Source organism: Aythya ferina (genome assembly GCF_964211825.1).
Source record: "Aythya ferina genome assembly, chromosome: 4".
NCBI classification, from domain to species: Eukaryota; Metazoa; Chordata; class Aves; order Anseriformes; family Anatidae; genus Aythya; species Aythya ferina.
In genome coordinates, this window is record NC_140300.1 from 45,666,229 (window position 1) to 45,681,875 (window position 15,647).

At 38.4% G+C, this 15,647-nt stretch overlaps 1 protein-coding gene across 1 annotated transcript in view; it reads right to left on the bottom strand.

Moving 5' to 3' along the window:
* The window catches only part of DCHS2 (dachsous cadherin-related 2), a gene marked incomplete at its 5' end in the record, with an annotated part of 107,092 nt that overhangs the window by 36,725 nt on the left and 54,720 nt on the right, over window positions 1-15,647 (bottom strand). Inside the window, 4 exons of the mRNA XM_084517974.1 lie at window positions 1,627-1,726; window positions 2,529-2,716; window positions 4,078-5,097; window positions 6,065-6,301. Coding sequence (XP_084374100.1) covers window positions 1,627-1,726; window positions 2,529-2,716; window positions 4,078-5,097; window positions 6,065-6,301 — 1,545 coding nt within the window. The remainder of the gene's footprint in view (window positions 1-1,626; window positions 1,727-2,528; window positions 2,717-4,077; window positions 5,098-6,064; window positions 6,302-15,647) is intronic.

The window sequence follows — 15,647 nt, forward strand, 5'->3', positions numbered from 1 at the left end:
TTGAATTCTTTCTCATAGAGGGGACTTGATGGCTCTACAGAGAAGCCAAGAGAAAATCCAGTGTGCTGTTTGAAGGGATTCAGTGAGATTTGCTGAGAGGCAGCAACCCCTTAAGAATACTTCCCATGGTTGCCAGACCATCACCCACCAAACAAAGGGTTGGATACTACCCATTCTGCAGTTTCCTTTTTTCTTCCAAATCCCTTTGGAAGAGGTGGTCACTTGTAGCCAAATTAATGCAATAAAAATATGGCAATAAAATTTAAGACTGATTACCGAAATACATCTCAACTGCAAAGGTTTCAATAGAGTTGTTAAATGTCTCATTTCTTTAAGCATCTCTTGGTGGATGAGAGCAGAGTTAACTCTCTGGCCGCTGTGAATTTCGGATCTTAAAATCCTTCCATTACCCCACAGAAGTCCAAAGGGTATGTAAAGACACATTATAACATAATCCAAAGGAATCTTTCAGTAATTTCACCCTTGGCAAGAAGAGGCTTCAGACTCCCTTTCCCTTGAAGATCGAGGAATAAAGTAGCTTTATGGTATTTTGTTCTTTACTCAGCAGTGACAAATAATCATAATGAGTTTAAACCAACTGAGCACCCATCTGCACTCTGCCTAAGGAGGAAAGAATACCTGAGAAAAGCTGCTGAGCAGACAGAAATATTGGAAATGCTTTCTTTCTCTGATGAAACAGTGTATTGAATGTGAAAATTATCACAATGATACACCAAGCTTAAAAGACATTGATTGCAGTAAGCCAGTAAAATAGAGCAGGTACAAAATAAAAGAAAGTTCAGTTCTTGGCATCTTTTGCTGCTTTGAACCAAAAACAAATTAAAACAGGAGGAAGAGACATTTTCCTCACTGTTTGCAGATGGAAGTCTCCCTTGTGTAAAAATGTAGTAAGTGATACCTGACAAAAATAGATGACATCTATGTCTCTTAGCAGTATCCATGCCTCAGTCCCACTCACATTCTCATTTAGGACTACTCTGCCACTGATTCCACTGCCAATAAAGTTGGGTGCTACATCTGAGTTCAGGGAAAAACTAAAAAGGAGAAGTGTTCTTAAGCAGCAATGCTATATCAGGCTAACACAAGGCTAAAAAAAGGCTAATAATAATATGAACTAAAAACCACAAGCCTCGTTGTTTGCCCAGATAATCCGCTGATCCTTCTGATCCCTGTCTCAGACTGTCAAGAACCATTCTTCTAGCAGGAAAATTTTCAGCTGGTCATTGGAAAAGGAAGATCATCTTTCCTTTCTGATGTTAAACAACTGACTGAAACACTGAACTGTACTGTACAAGATCATGGTCCTAATCCTTTGTGAGTACTGTCTGAATGCTCTCTGGCTGGCCACAAAAGCAACCAAGCCCTTGGGAAAGCAGGGCAGCAGGGAAGGAAGGGAAAGAAGGAAGCTCCTCATGCCTCCAGAGATGCTTAATTAGATACATAATGGTCCTATTTACATGATACATAATGGTCCTCTTTACACAGGCACCATTACTTTAATAGAGACAAGAGAGATGTGAAATCCTGCATGTATACATGTATATGCCAGTTTGAAAACTCTATTTCATTGCATTTTTCCTTATGAATTCCACTTTAAATTCTTACCTGATTCCATTGAATATAGTATGACACTGTTGTTCCCAGAATCAAAGTCCTTTGCAAAGATAGTGGTGATAAGTGTTCCTGATGGCTGCCCTTCCAGAACCTGTCATCAAGCAATTTATAAATAACTTACAAACACGAATGCAACACGGAGCCTTAAAACAAATTCATTTCCTTAGCACAAAAGTTTAGTGCTTCTGTGTTTTACATTTTAGTGATGTTTATGGTCAGTGCAAATAACATTTCAGAAAAAGGTTAATGCAGTTTATCAATCCCCTTTTACTGTCTGCATATATATATATAGCATATATCACTAATTAAAATATATATATATATATATTAATATAACAGATTTGGAGGTCAGAATTTTTTTAAAAAATCTACTACATGCATAAACAAAATTATATACACATCCTTTGTATCTAGCAGTCTACAAGGGTGGGAAATCATTTTGCAAGTTTTGAAAGTTCTGCATATATCAGGGTCTAAATTTAGAATCTCCTATGTCTCTGTTTCGGTGTTATACTGTTCCTGTTTAATGATTTTTCAGTTCTACAGCAAAAAGGCAATTTAAATACTTTAGGGGTGATAAATTATTCATTTCACATTGATCAAAAAACTTCTGGCTGGTAGATGAATCTCAATTAATTAACCTTAACTGAATCTCAGTTAGATCAGGCATTGCAGGCAGTATGCTGGGCAGGCAGACTGGAAAACGTCTCATTGTGACTGACTGCTTCACTCTGCAGTGCGCCCAGGTAGCAGCCTGACCACAGGCACTGCACGAAGTGCAGTGTCCGGAATGCAGACTGAAACCCAATTTACAGTTCGAGCTATTGCCACAGGGTGGTGCTCAGAACAAGCCCTAACTACGCAGCACAGGCTGGGCAAGGGCTTCTACAGACCTTGGCGCTTAGCTCTTTTCCAGGTGCAACCTGAGGGAAGATAGGCTTGTTATCGTTGATGTCCATCACCGAGATGTATACAACTGCTGTGGCATTAAGTCGCGGTGACCCATGATCAGTCACTAGCACAGTTAACTGGTGGTGAGCTTGTTTCTCATGATCTAATGCAACCCAGTTTATAATTTCACCTGAGGGACAAAGAAAATGAGGGAGAAAAGGAGTTAGATATTATTATGTTAGTACCATTCTTATGACACGCAGTAATGATATGTCCTTTGATAGACCTTGCTGCTGATATCAAACCATAGTTTTCCAAGCTCCAACCTGTAGAAGTGTTTTGTCAGTCAAAGTGTGTGCTTGTACTTTAGTACTACATTACATTCTTTGCCATACTCTAGGTAGCCCCAAGCAAAGGTACAAAACATTTCAAACCAATATACTGACCTTCCAAACAAATCTACCTATCCCTTTCTTCATCACATTTCAGGACAGATAATCTATGAGCACGGGGTTTTAACTACCGATAAATGGCATTTACTATGCCCTTGGGTTAGGAAATTCTCAGTACAACATCTGTAAGTTAATCAGGAAGCCTTATGTCTCCTACACGTTTTGGTAAGCCCAGTAAATAAATCTGACCAAATCTCATCCCCATCTGCTCAGCCATACTCAATATAGCCAAAGATTTGTGGATGACCAAAGTCCTTCACACAGATAAGCACATATTAAGATGATCTTCGTTAATTCCTTTGTTTGCCTTTAAATTTCCATAAATGCACTCAATGAACCTGCTCTGAAATGAGAATTTTGAGATTTAGAGAAAGAAATCCTACGAGAGCCTCTTCACTGCACATGAGAACAGGATCTCTGGGAAACGGTCAGATTTTTGCTCATTACACGTTTTGCCTAATTGCATTATTTGTAGCACCCGCATTCCTTACTGGAAGGAATTCCCCTCCTCTGGGCTTTCTGTGTCGTGTTTTGCATCGTTACACTGCGCGGATATAGTATTTATCACACAAGGCATTTAGGATTCACTGCAGAGCACACCGTGTGGTGAAGAATTTCTCTCAGCCAACCTGTTTTTGTGGTAGCCTATACAACATGAATTCCATTTGGATGTAGCTTGCAGAAGCTTTAACAAATGTTTTAAAACATTAACCATCAAATATCATAGTCACCCTTATAGTTACTTATGGCTGATCTGTACTTTTCAACTTTACCTGATCACAGGCAATTAAGTTCCTCATATAATCTATTGAAGCTATAATTTAAAACTCCCTTTTTTAAAATTTGGAACAGTCAGAACTTATAACCAAGTGGTCAGAATGAAGCCATGAAAAATCAGATCCTAAGGGTTAGTTTATCCTTCATCAACATATATTAGATTTATTTCACTCCCCAAATTTTGAAGTGTTTAGTTAGAATATTTGTGTACCAACCCAAGATTCATGGCAGTTCCTGAAAGCTTTCCACTGTTTCCATTCCCTTAGGGAGGGCTGCTTTCCAAAAGCAATATTAGGCAGATTATAAATCATAAAAACACTACCTGTGTTGGAATTCATCTTGAAATACTTTCCATCAGACAGGAGGAAATAAGCAAGTTGTCCATTTCTTCCCGAGTCTTTGTCAACAGCTGTGACAGTGCCAACCACACCCCTGGGGACTGGATTTTCTTCCATTTTGAAGAAGTAGCTCTCAGGCATAAACACAGGGGAATTATCATTCTCATCCAGGACATTAACTATTACTGATGTACTTGCATTTTGCATGGAGTTTTCATCCTCTGAGATGCTGACCAGGGCTCTAAAACTTAGTAACTGTGCATATTCATAGTTCAAATGTTTCCGAAGATAAATCCAGCCAGTATCAGCTCTGATTCCAAATGCAACAGAATCTGTGCTAGACTCTAAGGAATACGTCAGCTTGGAGGTAACACCATGTGGATTAAGTGAGTGGGCTTGAATCTGAAGGATTTGGGCACCTGGAGGGGTAGCTTCACTGACTTCTACTTGATACACCAAGTTCTGAAAAACCAAAGTAGGGCCCATCTTCTGCTCTTCAATAATCACTGTCAATAACAGCAAAGAACTCAGAGGAGGACTTCCATGGTCTTCAGCTGCTATGTGTAGAGTATATTCCTGCTGTTTATCCTCAAACACCGTCCTGGTGAGATTTACCACTCCAAGGCTTGGATCAATGCTAAATGCATTTGACTGATTGCTTGCAAGACTGTATTTGATTGCCCCATTTAGGCCACTGTCTTTATCATCTGCATGAGCAATGTAGACAGCAGTACCAGGAGGCTGGGTGTGTGAAATGATTACCTTATCCGATTTAGGAAGAAATACTGGAGGGTTGTCATTAACATCTATCACAGATATGTTGACCTGGGTGCTACTGTAGACAGGAGAGTTGCCCAATTGTGACTGAACTGTGAGCATCACGACAGATTGGGTTTCGTGGTCAAGCTTTTCCTTGGTGCGGATGATACCAAACCGGGGGTCAATATAGAACCTTCCTTGTGGGTCACCAGAGGAAATTCTATAAGAAACCACTTCTACAGAATCTAGAAATTGAAATAATAAGCAAAAGAAACAACAAAAACAAAGTGAGACCATTACAGTTCATAAGAACAGCTGTGAAGAAGGAATGCTGTTAAAATTAGCAGAATAGATGTAAGCTACACAGATGTTTGACTTTCTTAGGCTTTATATGCTTCTTTGTTCCCATCCCTGGAGCAGTAAAATAAATACTGCACAGGTTTGATCTGAGTGTATATAGTTTGCCCATTTGTGCACTGGTTTTTTTTCCTCTCACGGGTATGATAAAACTCTATAGAGAAAATAGTATAATAGCCTCTTGTTTTCCTCTGATCTAAAGCACAGAAAAAAGCCCCTATAAATTAGTCTTAAGGGAATAATTTCATTATAACCAGGCATTCACTACAGCAAGGAATGAAACAGGTAGCAGTTCCCTGAAAGAATGGTATTTTACTGAACTTACTGTTCATGGATGGCCATTGCTGTAACTGGCATACTAGATGCTATCTAAACCAAAAGTTATCTAAAGTCTTTCTGACAAAGCTTCCCTGCAGCTGCTACCTCTCTGGGGACACTGGTCAACATCCTGTCCCTTCCAAGGAGGAGAACTGACTAATCATAGATACATGAAACCTCTGCCTCTACCACCTTGCATATGTGGATCCATCACCAAGCTGGTACATGGACTCATGGCTCCTACTGCTCTGCATAAAAAACAGTTATATATGGCTCTCACGACAGGGTGTTTTATGACAGGAGCTTGGCAGGGGTTAACCCATTTCCCTCTAAAAGCATTAAAAAAAAAAACAAATAACTATATATTTTTAAGGCCCCATAAACACTTGTCTGGACTTCACCATTGGGTGGGAGAGGGAGGAGTAGGGGGCAACACATCCTGTAGATTCTTTGAAATTTCTGAATACTCACTATTCATGAGCATTTTTGTTTGTTTGTTTGTTTTTTCCCCTCATGACTAATGATTTAACAGCTTACCTGGGGGCCCTTTGGCCCTTACAGTTCCAACCAGGCTGTCTTCAGGAGCATCTTCGGGGACGGAAAAAGCATACCGGGATCTCTCAAATATGGCAGGGGCCAAAGTGGTCTGAAGGATGTGTACTGTGACAGCTGCATTGATGGCAGAGGAAAGACCACCTCCATCCCGTGCAGAAATAGTCAGGAAGAGTGCAGAGTGTGCCAGGTGACTAAGGGCTGAGATCAGGTAAATAATTCCTGAAACCATGCAGAAATAAAAGAGTAACAAAATAAGTTAAGGATGCACTCTGCCAAATCTAGCAGGATGTCAAAATGCCTTCAACAGGTACCTGTGCTCTAAGAGAGGACCAGACAATGTTGACAAAAAGCTTTTCAAGAGTTTGGGAAATTAGTAACTTTATTTCAAACAAGATTTGCAGAAACATCTGCAAATCCACACAGGAGGCAGTTAAGTCCCCAAAATACCAATCTTAGGAGCAGTGGGCTCTGTGGGAATTATCTGGGAAGCAATCACCTGCTGTCTGGTTACAAGTTTCTGGTAAAATATCCTGTTTCTAAGGCAGATTCCATCTGTTGAATTTGCAAGCTGCTACCAATCATGTTTTGTCTAAAGTACGCTAAATAAGTAATTGTTTGAAAAGAAAATGCAATGTTTTGTCCAGAAATACAGTACTTTGGAAGTGCTTTCCTCAAAATAAATACATTTTCATCCTTTAACTCTGATGAACGAGACTAGCTGTCTCCAAATACATTCTCCTCTGACTGCTAAAATAAGTCTTTAGTAATATCAGATAATTATGCTTGATTTTCAGCTACTCTGTATGTTACTACAGTAACCCACATCTACATTAGCAACTATTATTACTTAAGATGGTAGTATGGATAGAAAGTATGCACAAGGCAGCAATCCTGGCCCATCTTCTGCAGTAAAAGCTTGTCTAAACTTCAAAGAGAGCTTTGTTTGAGAAAAGACAACTTCTCAGTATTGACAGTTACATCCAAAATGTTGGTCTCTATGGGATGTTCATAATGATTCACCACTTGCTATTGCTCCATGTTAATGATTGTCCTTTGCAAACAAATTAAGGATTTATAAATGAAGACATAAAAACACTGAGTAAAACATTAAACCTTAGAGCATTTTGAAACATCTGGTCTAGATGAAGTGAACAAAATACTTAAAAATGTAGGGCAGCACACTAGATTATAGGGCAACATAGCAGATCACAGTATGTTTATTACTTCAACAAATTGTATTACTTCAGTAAATTGTATAATTAAATAATAACCTGTGGCACATAGTTAAATTAGACCAGGTGCATTCAGCCAGGTAAAAGATGGAAGGAAAAAAAAAAATGTAATTATGCCCTAGAGAGCATTAGCATTATTTTGTCCGTTGCTGTCCATCATCGTCTCTATCACTGAGCAGAAGGAAAAACACTTCCACCTGTTCTGAAAGGAGGACAAAAATTCCTCAGTATTCAAAGACTCTTGTGGAGGGGGGGTTACAGAGTTTGCAACACACAGAGAGACAGTTGCAAAGTAAGGTTTTAGACATGAAAATGAAGATGAGAGGTGACCAAAGGAAATTCTTCTTAGCAATAAATGAGTTAATAATTATTAAGTGTACACTAAATGTAAAAATAGCAGTGAGCTTCTAAGAATGAAGGTTGTAGCAAATTCAACCAATTCAGCTAATAGGGACCACTTTCTATATATCAATGGATATTTTTAAGAAGGTGCCACTGCTTTTTGCAGAAACTAATGAGACCACAAAGCCTCTAACAGCTTAGTAAAACCAAACTTCAAAGCTTTGCGCTACCTTCATAATTTCCTGGCTCTCAGTACAGGTTTAGTAGGGATGATGTTTGGCATTCATGCTAGTTAATGAGTGGTCCTATTTGTCAGGGTAAATTAGACGCAACCCAAACTGCCTTAGGAGAATCAGTGAAAGATTCAACTACAATATATATTCTGAAAATTGAGTGTGAAGCCACAACATTAATTTGCTACAATGCACTTTAGGCAGAATAATGGAAAATGCATAAAATCCTTATAAATATTCAAATTGGAATGCAGTATACTTTCCAATTACACTGCCAGGACATTATAATAACAAACTGTGTCTTGACATGCAACGATCTTCACGATCAAGGAAGAATATTTTCCACGAACCACAAAGGACACTTACACCAGGGTGACAAACCACAGTAAAAACTCAAAAGATACAGATAGATTATATAGATTCAGAATTCATTGCTAATCCAATTCCTAGGCCAGTAACTGATGCAATTCCAAGAATCAACCTTATTTTGGATTTTTTTTTTTTTTTTTTTGGGGGGGGGGGGGGGGGGGGAAGGGGCAGGGGGTGTCTTCTGATGATTGGGTTTTACGATTAGTTAGCTTAACAAAGTAGTATTCCGGGGACATAAACTTCTGGCATTTCCTGAGGTAACGTGAGTAACTGTGGCTTGAAGGAAAAAGGTTTTTAACCTTCTTTTCCCAGAGGTTAAATGTATAAGCATGGATTTTAAACGTTGTTGCTGTCAAATTAAATGAAACCATCAAATGGACTGTATTTTACTAACTTGACCAATTCACTATTGGATATTTTTCTATTGAAAAGGCCAAAAATATCATGTTGGAATATTCAAGATATATGTGAAGAGTGGGAAAACTTCTACAGAAAAGCATCACGTTGAAATTTTTACTCTAAAAGCAATAAATAGTGAATCAGAACACCCCTTAGCAATAGGTGGAACAAAAACTGCTCTAGTCTTGGAACTCTGATGACTTTGTGGAAAAGAAATATTTCAGAATCAAAATTACTTCTCTGCTGACCTAGACAAAACACAGATTAAAGCACAGTCCATGACAGTTCAGACTGCTACAGAAAGGAGTCAGGAAAGAAAAGGTTTTTTGTTCCTGTTCTTCATGCTTTTGCTGTGCCCTAGACAGGGAAGAGGCAAGTATATCTCAGCAATTCAGTCTTCTCTTGCAGGACCAAATATGAACTAACAACTGGCAGATTCCAGGAAAAAAGTATGTGTTCCTGATGGTTTCTTCCAGCCTCAAAACTATAATATGTTGGAAATTTTATAACTTGATTTTAGTTTCTATTATATACATTCTGTTTCTTTCAGTATTTGTATGACTAGAGGTTAGCTTTGAGTCTGATGACATGGATTATAACCTACACAGACGTTTAAGACAGCTCTGTCATATACTGGGGAACATGACAAATTAAGCTCTAGGACAGCTGTTTAATAGGAAAGAAGCTGCAGAAATAAACAGCACCTAGGACTCTACTTTCTATTTAGTTCGGTAAAAATCCCAGACTGGCTAAAATGGACAGCCATGACTGCTTGGGTCAAAAAGAGCTGCCAACATATCACAGAGCAGGTTGTCTAGGTGTATTTGATCTGCTGAAGCATGGTGGGGGAGAACCCCTGGTACTACATTGCAAAGACTTCTTTCTGTCTTTGCCCACAGGGCTAACCATAAGATACACAAGGCAGGATCCAGCTGCCAAAGTCACACATCGGTGTGCAAAACTCAACAGGTATGCCTCCACTAAATAGCAGACTGCAGATGAGTCATAATTTTCCTCTCTCTCTCTTGTTCTGTGATTAAGAAAAGACAGCGGGTTATTATTGTTATTATTACTGTAGTTATTTGCAGCCTTGAATTTGTGGCTTCAGAGAACTTAAAAGATAATTGGGTTGCTGTGGTACAAGTATACTCTTCCATTATGAAGAACAGCTTCCAGGAAGGCTAATGATGGAAAGGGAACAACGCAGTGGTTAGACAGCTCCTCTCTGAGGAATGCCTTTTTAAGACCAAAGCTCCCAGTGTGGGACCACACAGACAGAAGCGTGGTTCTACTTTGAGAAGTTACTGCACGAGAAGTGGCACCTTTTTCCTTATGGCTTCCCATATATATGGACAGGCTTTTCTGCTGTCTTCAATAACATTTAATTCCCACTTCTAAAATTTATTGTTTATATTACTGCACTGCTTTGAAGATTTTACCTTTGATAATTCCTCATTCTGCAGAATGTGCTGGAATCAATTCTGGCTCACAGGTGAGCAATTATATAATTAAATTCCAGATGAAATGTCATCATCCAGCCTCACTTACATATTTGTAATCCTTTGTTCTTGAATAGATCTTCATGGGTGTGATTGACTGTGGATTTGAACCTTTATAAATCATAAATATGACCCAGAGAATGCCTATAATGATGTGCACACACATTTTAGATAGAGCTGCAATTGCCACAAGGTGTGGTTTGGGAAAAGCTCTGCATCAAGGCAGGTTAGCTCAGCACAGCCACACTGAGAGGTGAAGACGTCTTGCTGTAGGACAATCTATGCTTACTAGCTAGTGTAAATTGTTATAACAATCCAGGGATTCAATATAGTGCTGTGAGAGCTAGTACTACTGAAGGGTGAAGTCATGAGTGCCAACTCTTTGACCCGCTTCACGCTTCCTCCCTCATGACACATGCTAGGGCACTTCCAAAAAGTTGTTCTCCGCTTTGTGCCTATACACAAACAAAGGTGAAACAAAGCTAATGTTTGCCCTGAACATGCAAACACAGTACTGAAAAGCAGGATTCTGTGGCACCAGCCATTCTCTGGCAACATCAAAGTTCCTCTTGGATTTGATTTTGCTGCTCTTATTTTTGTTGAGCTGTGTTCTGCTTCCCCAGGTGGGTTTGCTTCTGTGTGCTATTCCTCAAGGGTTATATGTACAAGACAGGCCACATGTAATGGTTCTGTTAAAATATATTCCTGGTCTTCTCCATGACCCTATGTTCAGTCTTAACATTACAGCAGCATAGATCAAAGTAGGCTCACTCACCAAAGTCATATTCTGTATAGAGGAAACAGTGCTAAATATTCCAATAGGATTTTCATGTAAGCTTTTGGCTGACCACTTTGAAAATGTAGTTGTTTTTCCACAGGGTCTTCAAGTAATCAACACAAAAAAACAACTCTACATTTATAGCCATTAGTAGGGAAAAAAACAAAAACATTTTTCACTAGTCAAGCATTGAAAAGGCAAAGATATAAATCAGGACACACTAGCTTCAGTAACATAGTCTGGATCACATAGAAATTGTATTTATTTCATTAGCTTCTATTTTTCTCATTGTTCATGGAATAAAAAAAAGCAACTTCAGCACACAGGAAGAAGAATAAAGTTCAACAACAACCAATACTGTTTTTTCAGATGATGAAGCTGAATGCCCTAACAACTGTAGATGATGGCCATATTTCTTCAGCACATATCCTAGGATGGGACATGGTCTGACGCAGCTCAGACAGCAAGCAGATGGCAAAAAGGGATGTTTAGTTCATTACCTTGATTCACCTCCAAAGCTAGTATTGAACCTCCTGCTTAGTACCACATATAGGGTGGAACTGACCCACTGACCTGTCAGGAGTATGTCTTGCCCAACCTGTCACGCTAACTTCTTGGTACAGAGATGCATGTACAGCTTTGCTCTTCACATGTGGCAAAGAACTGTGCTAGAAAATTCACCTTGGAGAGGCAAATACAGTTAGGGGACATAGACTTTGCACTAACATTAAAAACAGCTTTGTTCTAGGGAGAAAAAGAGTGTTTGACATTTCTATTTGTTTGGCTCATTGCCTATCCTCTAATCCTAGCATGACACTTAGGTTCAAGCTTTAGCCATTCACCTGTATTTAAAACATGCTATTTATTTATTCATTTCAAGTGAAGCTGCATTCCTGATGGTAACCATAACAACATCCTGCAGAACACACTATTTGAAGAGCCAGTTTAATAACTGTCAGGGGAAAGGAAAGAATTAATGAGGAATTACGGTGTTATTTACAGTCTATTCGCATCAATACACACAGCTCCAGCTCATACGAAGTTATTTTTAAAAGCTTAATCTTCATGACACAAACACTGTTTGGAATTTCAGTGAATAAGAGGGCTATTTCAAGTTTGAAAGTATTCAGTATTTTAATGCTTCTACAGTAAATAACTGACTCAAGTTTTATCAGTTGCATATCTATATTTGTTTTTTACAGAATCCTCATCCTCCTGCACTGGCAATGCTTTAGACAGTGGCCCTTCTCTAGCAGACTCTTATGAAGCATCCTCTGTAAAACATTCTCAGGTGCAGGACAACCCTAAAACAGTGCTCATTAGTCACACACACACACACACACACAAAAAAAAAATCATAATGCTCTTAAAAAGAGATCACCTCTAATGATTTCAAGAATTTGAGTTTAACAAAGACAAGTTTTTGAGACCACTGGTTATATCTTTTTTTTTTTTAATTATTTATTAGAAAAGTGTGGTTGCCTATTGATTTCATGAGAGATGGTGAACCCCAAAGGTAGGCAAGACTGAGTATATCTAAAAGGTTTCAGATACAAGCTGGATCAGACCTATTCATAGCTTTTAAGTTGGTTCTAAACGGAGTGTTTTATTTAACAGGCTCTCAACAAAGAGCAGGCAAAACAAGCTGACTGTGCTCCCACCAGCTGCAAGCCAGGCAGCAGCACTCTGAACAGGTAAAAGGGAACAGGCTGGCCCCCCATTAGCAAGAAATGCCATGGCATTTGCAATGAAGCCACCAGTACACCTGCAGCTAACATGAGCAGGGAAGATGCTCCACTCTGACTGAAACACTTACAGAAATATTAAGTGAAATAAAGCCTTATGGCTCCAGCTTTATTCAGGTGACTGTAAAACCTACCTGAAGGCAAACAGATCCAATGGTGCTCAAAGCAAAGGAAGAGCTGAAGTAGGTCTTACTGGTGACCCAATCAATTACAATTCCTCACCTACTTTGTGAAGCCATTGCTTCATTTCATTTCTTTTTGACATTTAAGTCAAATAAAATGCTTTGTTTGATCCCCTTCCTCCCATGTTAAATTTCAACATTAAAAAAAAAAACACTCAAATTTCCCACAAGCATATATGCTGTATATTCTTCAGCAAACTGTCAAGTTAAACATTCAGCTCCTCAAAATGCATTTCCTACAGTGCATATTAAAAAAAAAAAAAAAAAAAAAAAAAAGCACCTAGAGATGGCTGCACTGACTGTTTGTCATATTTGTTCATTACTCTCTCACAATTTCAACCTGCTATAAACCTCACAGGACAGGACTAGATTCCCCCCCATCCCCCCCCCCTTTATTTTTTTGGTTAGTACAATGATAATGTTAGTACAACAAAGGCTCCTGTGACTCACCATAGTACACTAAAACTAAATTCAACACAGAAAAAGCAAGTATTAATTGACATCACCTTTTCTACTTTCCTCTACTACCACATGTTTAAGTTATCCTTCCCTATCACAAAAAAAAATAATAAAAAATCCAATTTCTTAATAAAGCCCCACATAACTGAGAAGACCCAATTTGCTATTGCATGGTGATTTCATCCTGACTTGTTTTGTTTTCTTTAATCTAACATAATAACAACACAGAGTACACTCATTCTCTTTGTAGGTAAGCAGGTAACACTTCCACATGACAACTGAGTTTAAAAACAAGCAAACAAAAAATCAAAGCATTTAACAATGAAGTGGGCTGGACTCTTACCCAACAAACAGCTGCATTTTTAAAGACAAGGCAGAGCCTTCCCCGAGCAAAACACACAGCTCCAGCACTGCCTCACCACCCCTACCACACCACTTTTGATTGCTCAGCTTACTGAAGTTTTCCAAAAACATCTTAGTCGAGGACCTTTTCGACCAAGCTGCCAGCTTGCAGATTCGAAACCAGTTCAATGCACAACCTGATAACAAATCTCCACTGCTATGGTAACCAGAGATAATATTACTTTGAAGGCACTATGCAAAAAGATGCACGTTTCCAGAACAGGTACTGACTGAAGCATAACATAAGCACAATAAAATAGATTTGCTGATCTTGTATTAAATTAAGAGCATTAAAAAACATTCCAGATACTCATCTTAATCCTCACAAACTGATTTTCTACTACATGGACTCCCTACCGTGTTCAGTTCAGCAGTCTAGCAGCATGAAGGCATTTTGCCAAGCCTATTTGTTCTGTGTGACTTGGCGCTTTTTTCTTCAAGTTAACTGAGAACGTGAAGGAGAGCCTTCACTTTTCCAGAGAGACCAACTGCAAGGCTCCAGGACTGCCACCTCCCTGAAAACTAAATACTGGACAGTCTCAGGAAAGAGGCAGTGAAGTACAAACCGCGTTTATCTATAGCTGCTGATTAGAAAGACAATACCACCAGTACTTTGTTCTACTGAAATGGAAGAGAAAATAAGAACATGGTGTGCTCATTGCCAGCAGTAACTGGTTCTGTACCTGAGACCTATACAATCACTATTAAAGAAACATGTTGATCGCCTGAACTTAACTGTATAAACCTTGCATTATTTCTCTCCTCCAAAATGTGAGGTTTGAGTATAATCTTTTCCTCTTCTCCATTTTTTTCTGTCACTGGCCCACATCACCTGCCTCATGCAGACCAAGAGGTGTGGCAGTGCATCACCACAGCAGCTCGCTCTTTGTCTCAACTGGTGAATTCTCGTTTCTGAGACCTGACAGTGACAACTGAAGTATAAGAAAGGGGAGTGGGCTAGAGTATCTGGTTTTGGTAAATACTTCGCGTTCTGTTGTGCACAATGAATCTCAAGTACACATGTTGCCGCTATTGCGTTGTTGAGTTTTTGGCACAGAGCTCACAGGAATTTTTCTCTTTGTACATGATTGATTCTACTGAATTTTATTCATAAAAGAAAAAAAGAGCTATATACATGAAGAGTTGTCATTATGTATTTTTTTTTCATGCTGTTCTGCCACAGAACTTTCTTTCAGGGCCAAAATCTGCACTCTCATACTTATGAATTATAGCAAAGTTTGTATGCTTCAATGATAATATAATATTTCTGGTGTCCTTTATGTCAATAAAACAATATTTTACTCAATAGATGAGATCTCTGTGATAAAGGTAAAAGTCCACAAATTATTCAGCTGAGACCTCTAGTTTTTCCTTTGTGTCTTAACATGAATAAAATTCTTCAAAGTTAAAAGCCTAGTGAGCTAATCCAATGTCTGAGATATACTCCTCTAATTTACAGCATTGGTATCAATTTCATATGAAAGATCAGAAGATCAGAAAAAACAGTAATTGAAAAACTTCAGTTAAAAAATGTGGTCTCAAAATGTTCCAAAATAAAAACATTCCTAATTTTAAATGTTATTTTTGAGAACCTCTTCATATGTTTAGCAAATGCACAATATGTTGTATGAAAATGCCAAAAGTACTTTAAAAATAAACAAATTTTCCTACAATACTGTACGAAAACATCATTAATCATCATAAAAACAGCCTTGCTTTAAAAAGGATGTTTTCCTTTTCTTTTTTAAATGCATATTACAATCTGCTATATATTAAATATTGTGTAATACATGGAGTTCAGCAAAATTTAATCTTTTTTCCCTCCAAAAGAATTTTGGTATTTTAACTTTTATTTTCAACCTGTATTGTAATAAAAATCAAACAAGGCATTTTTAATGCAATGAAAATCTCCCAAAATGCAATTG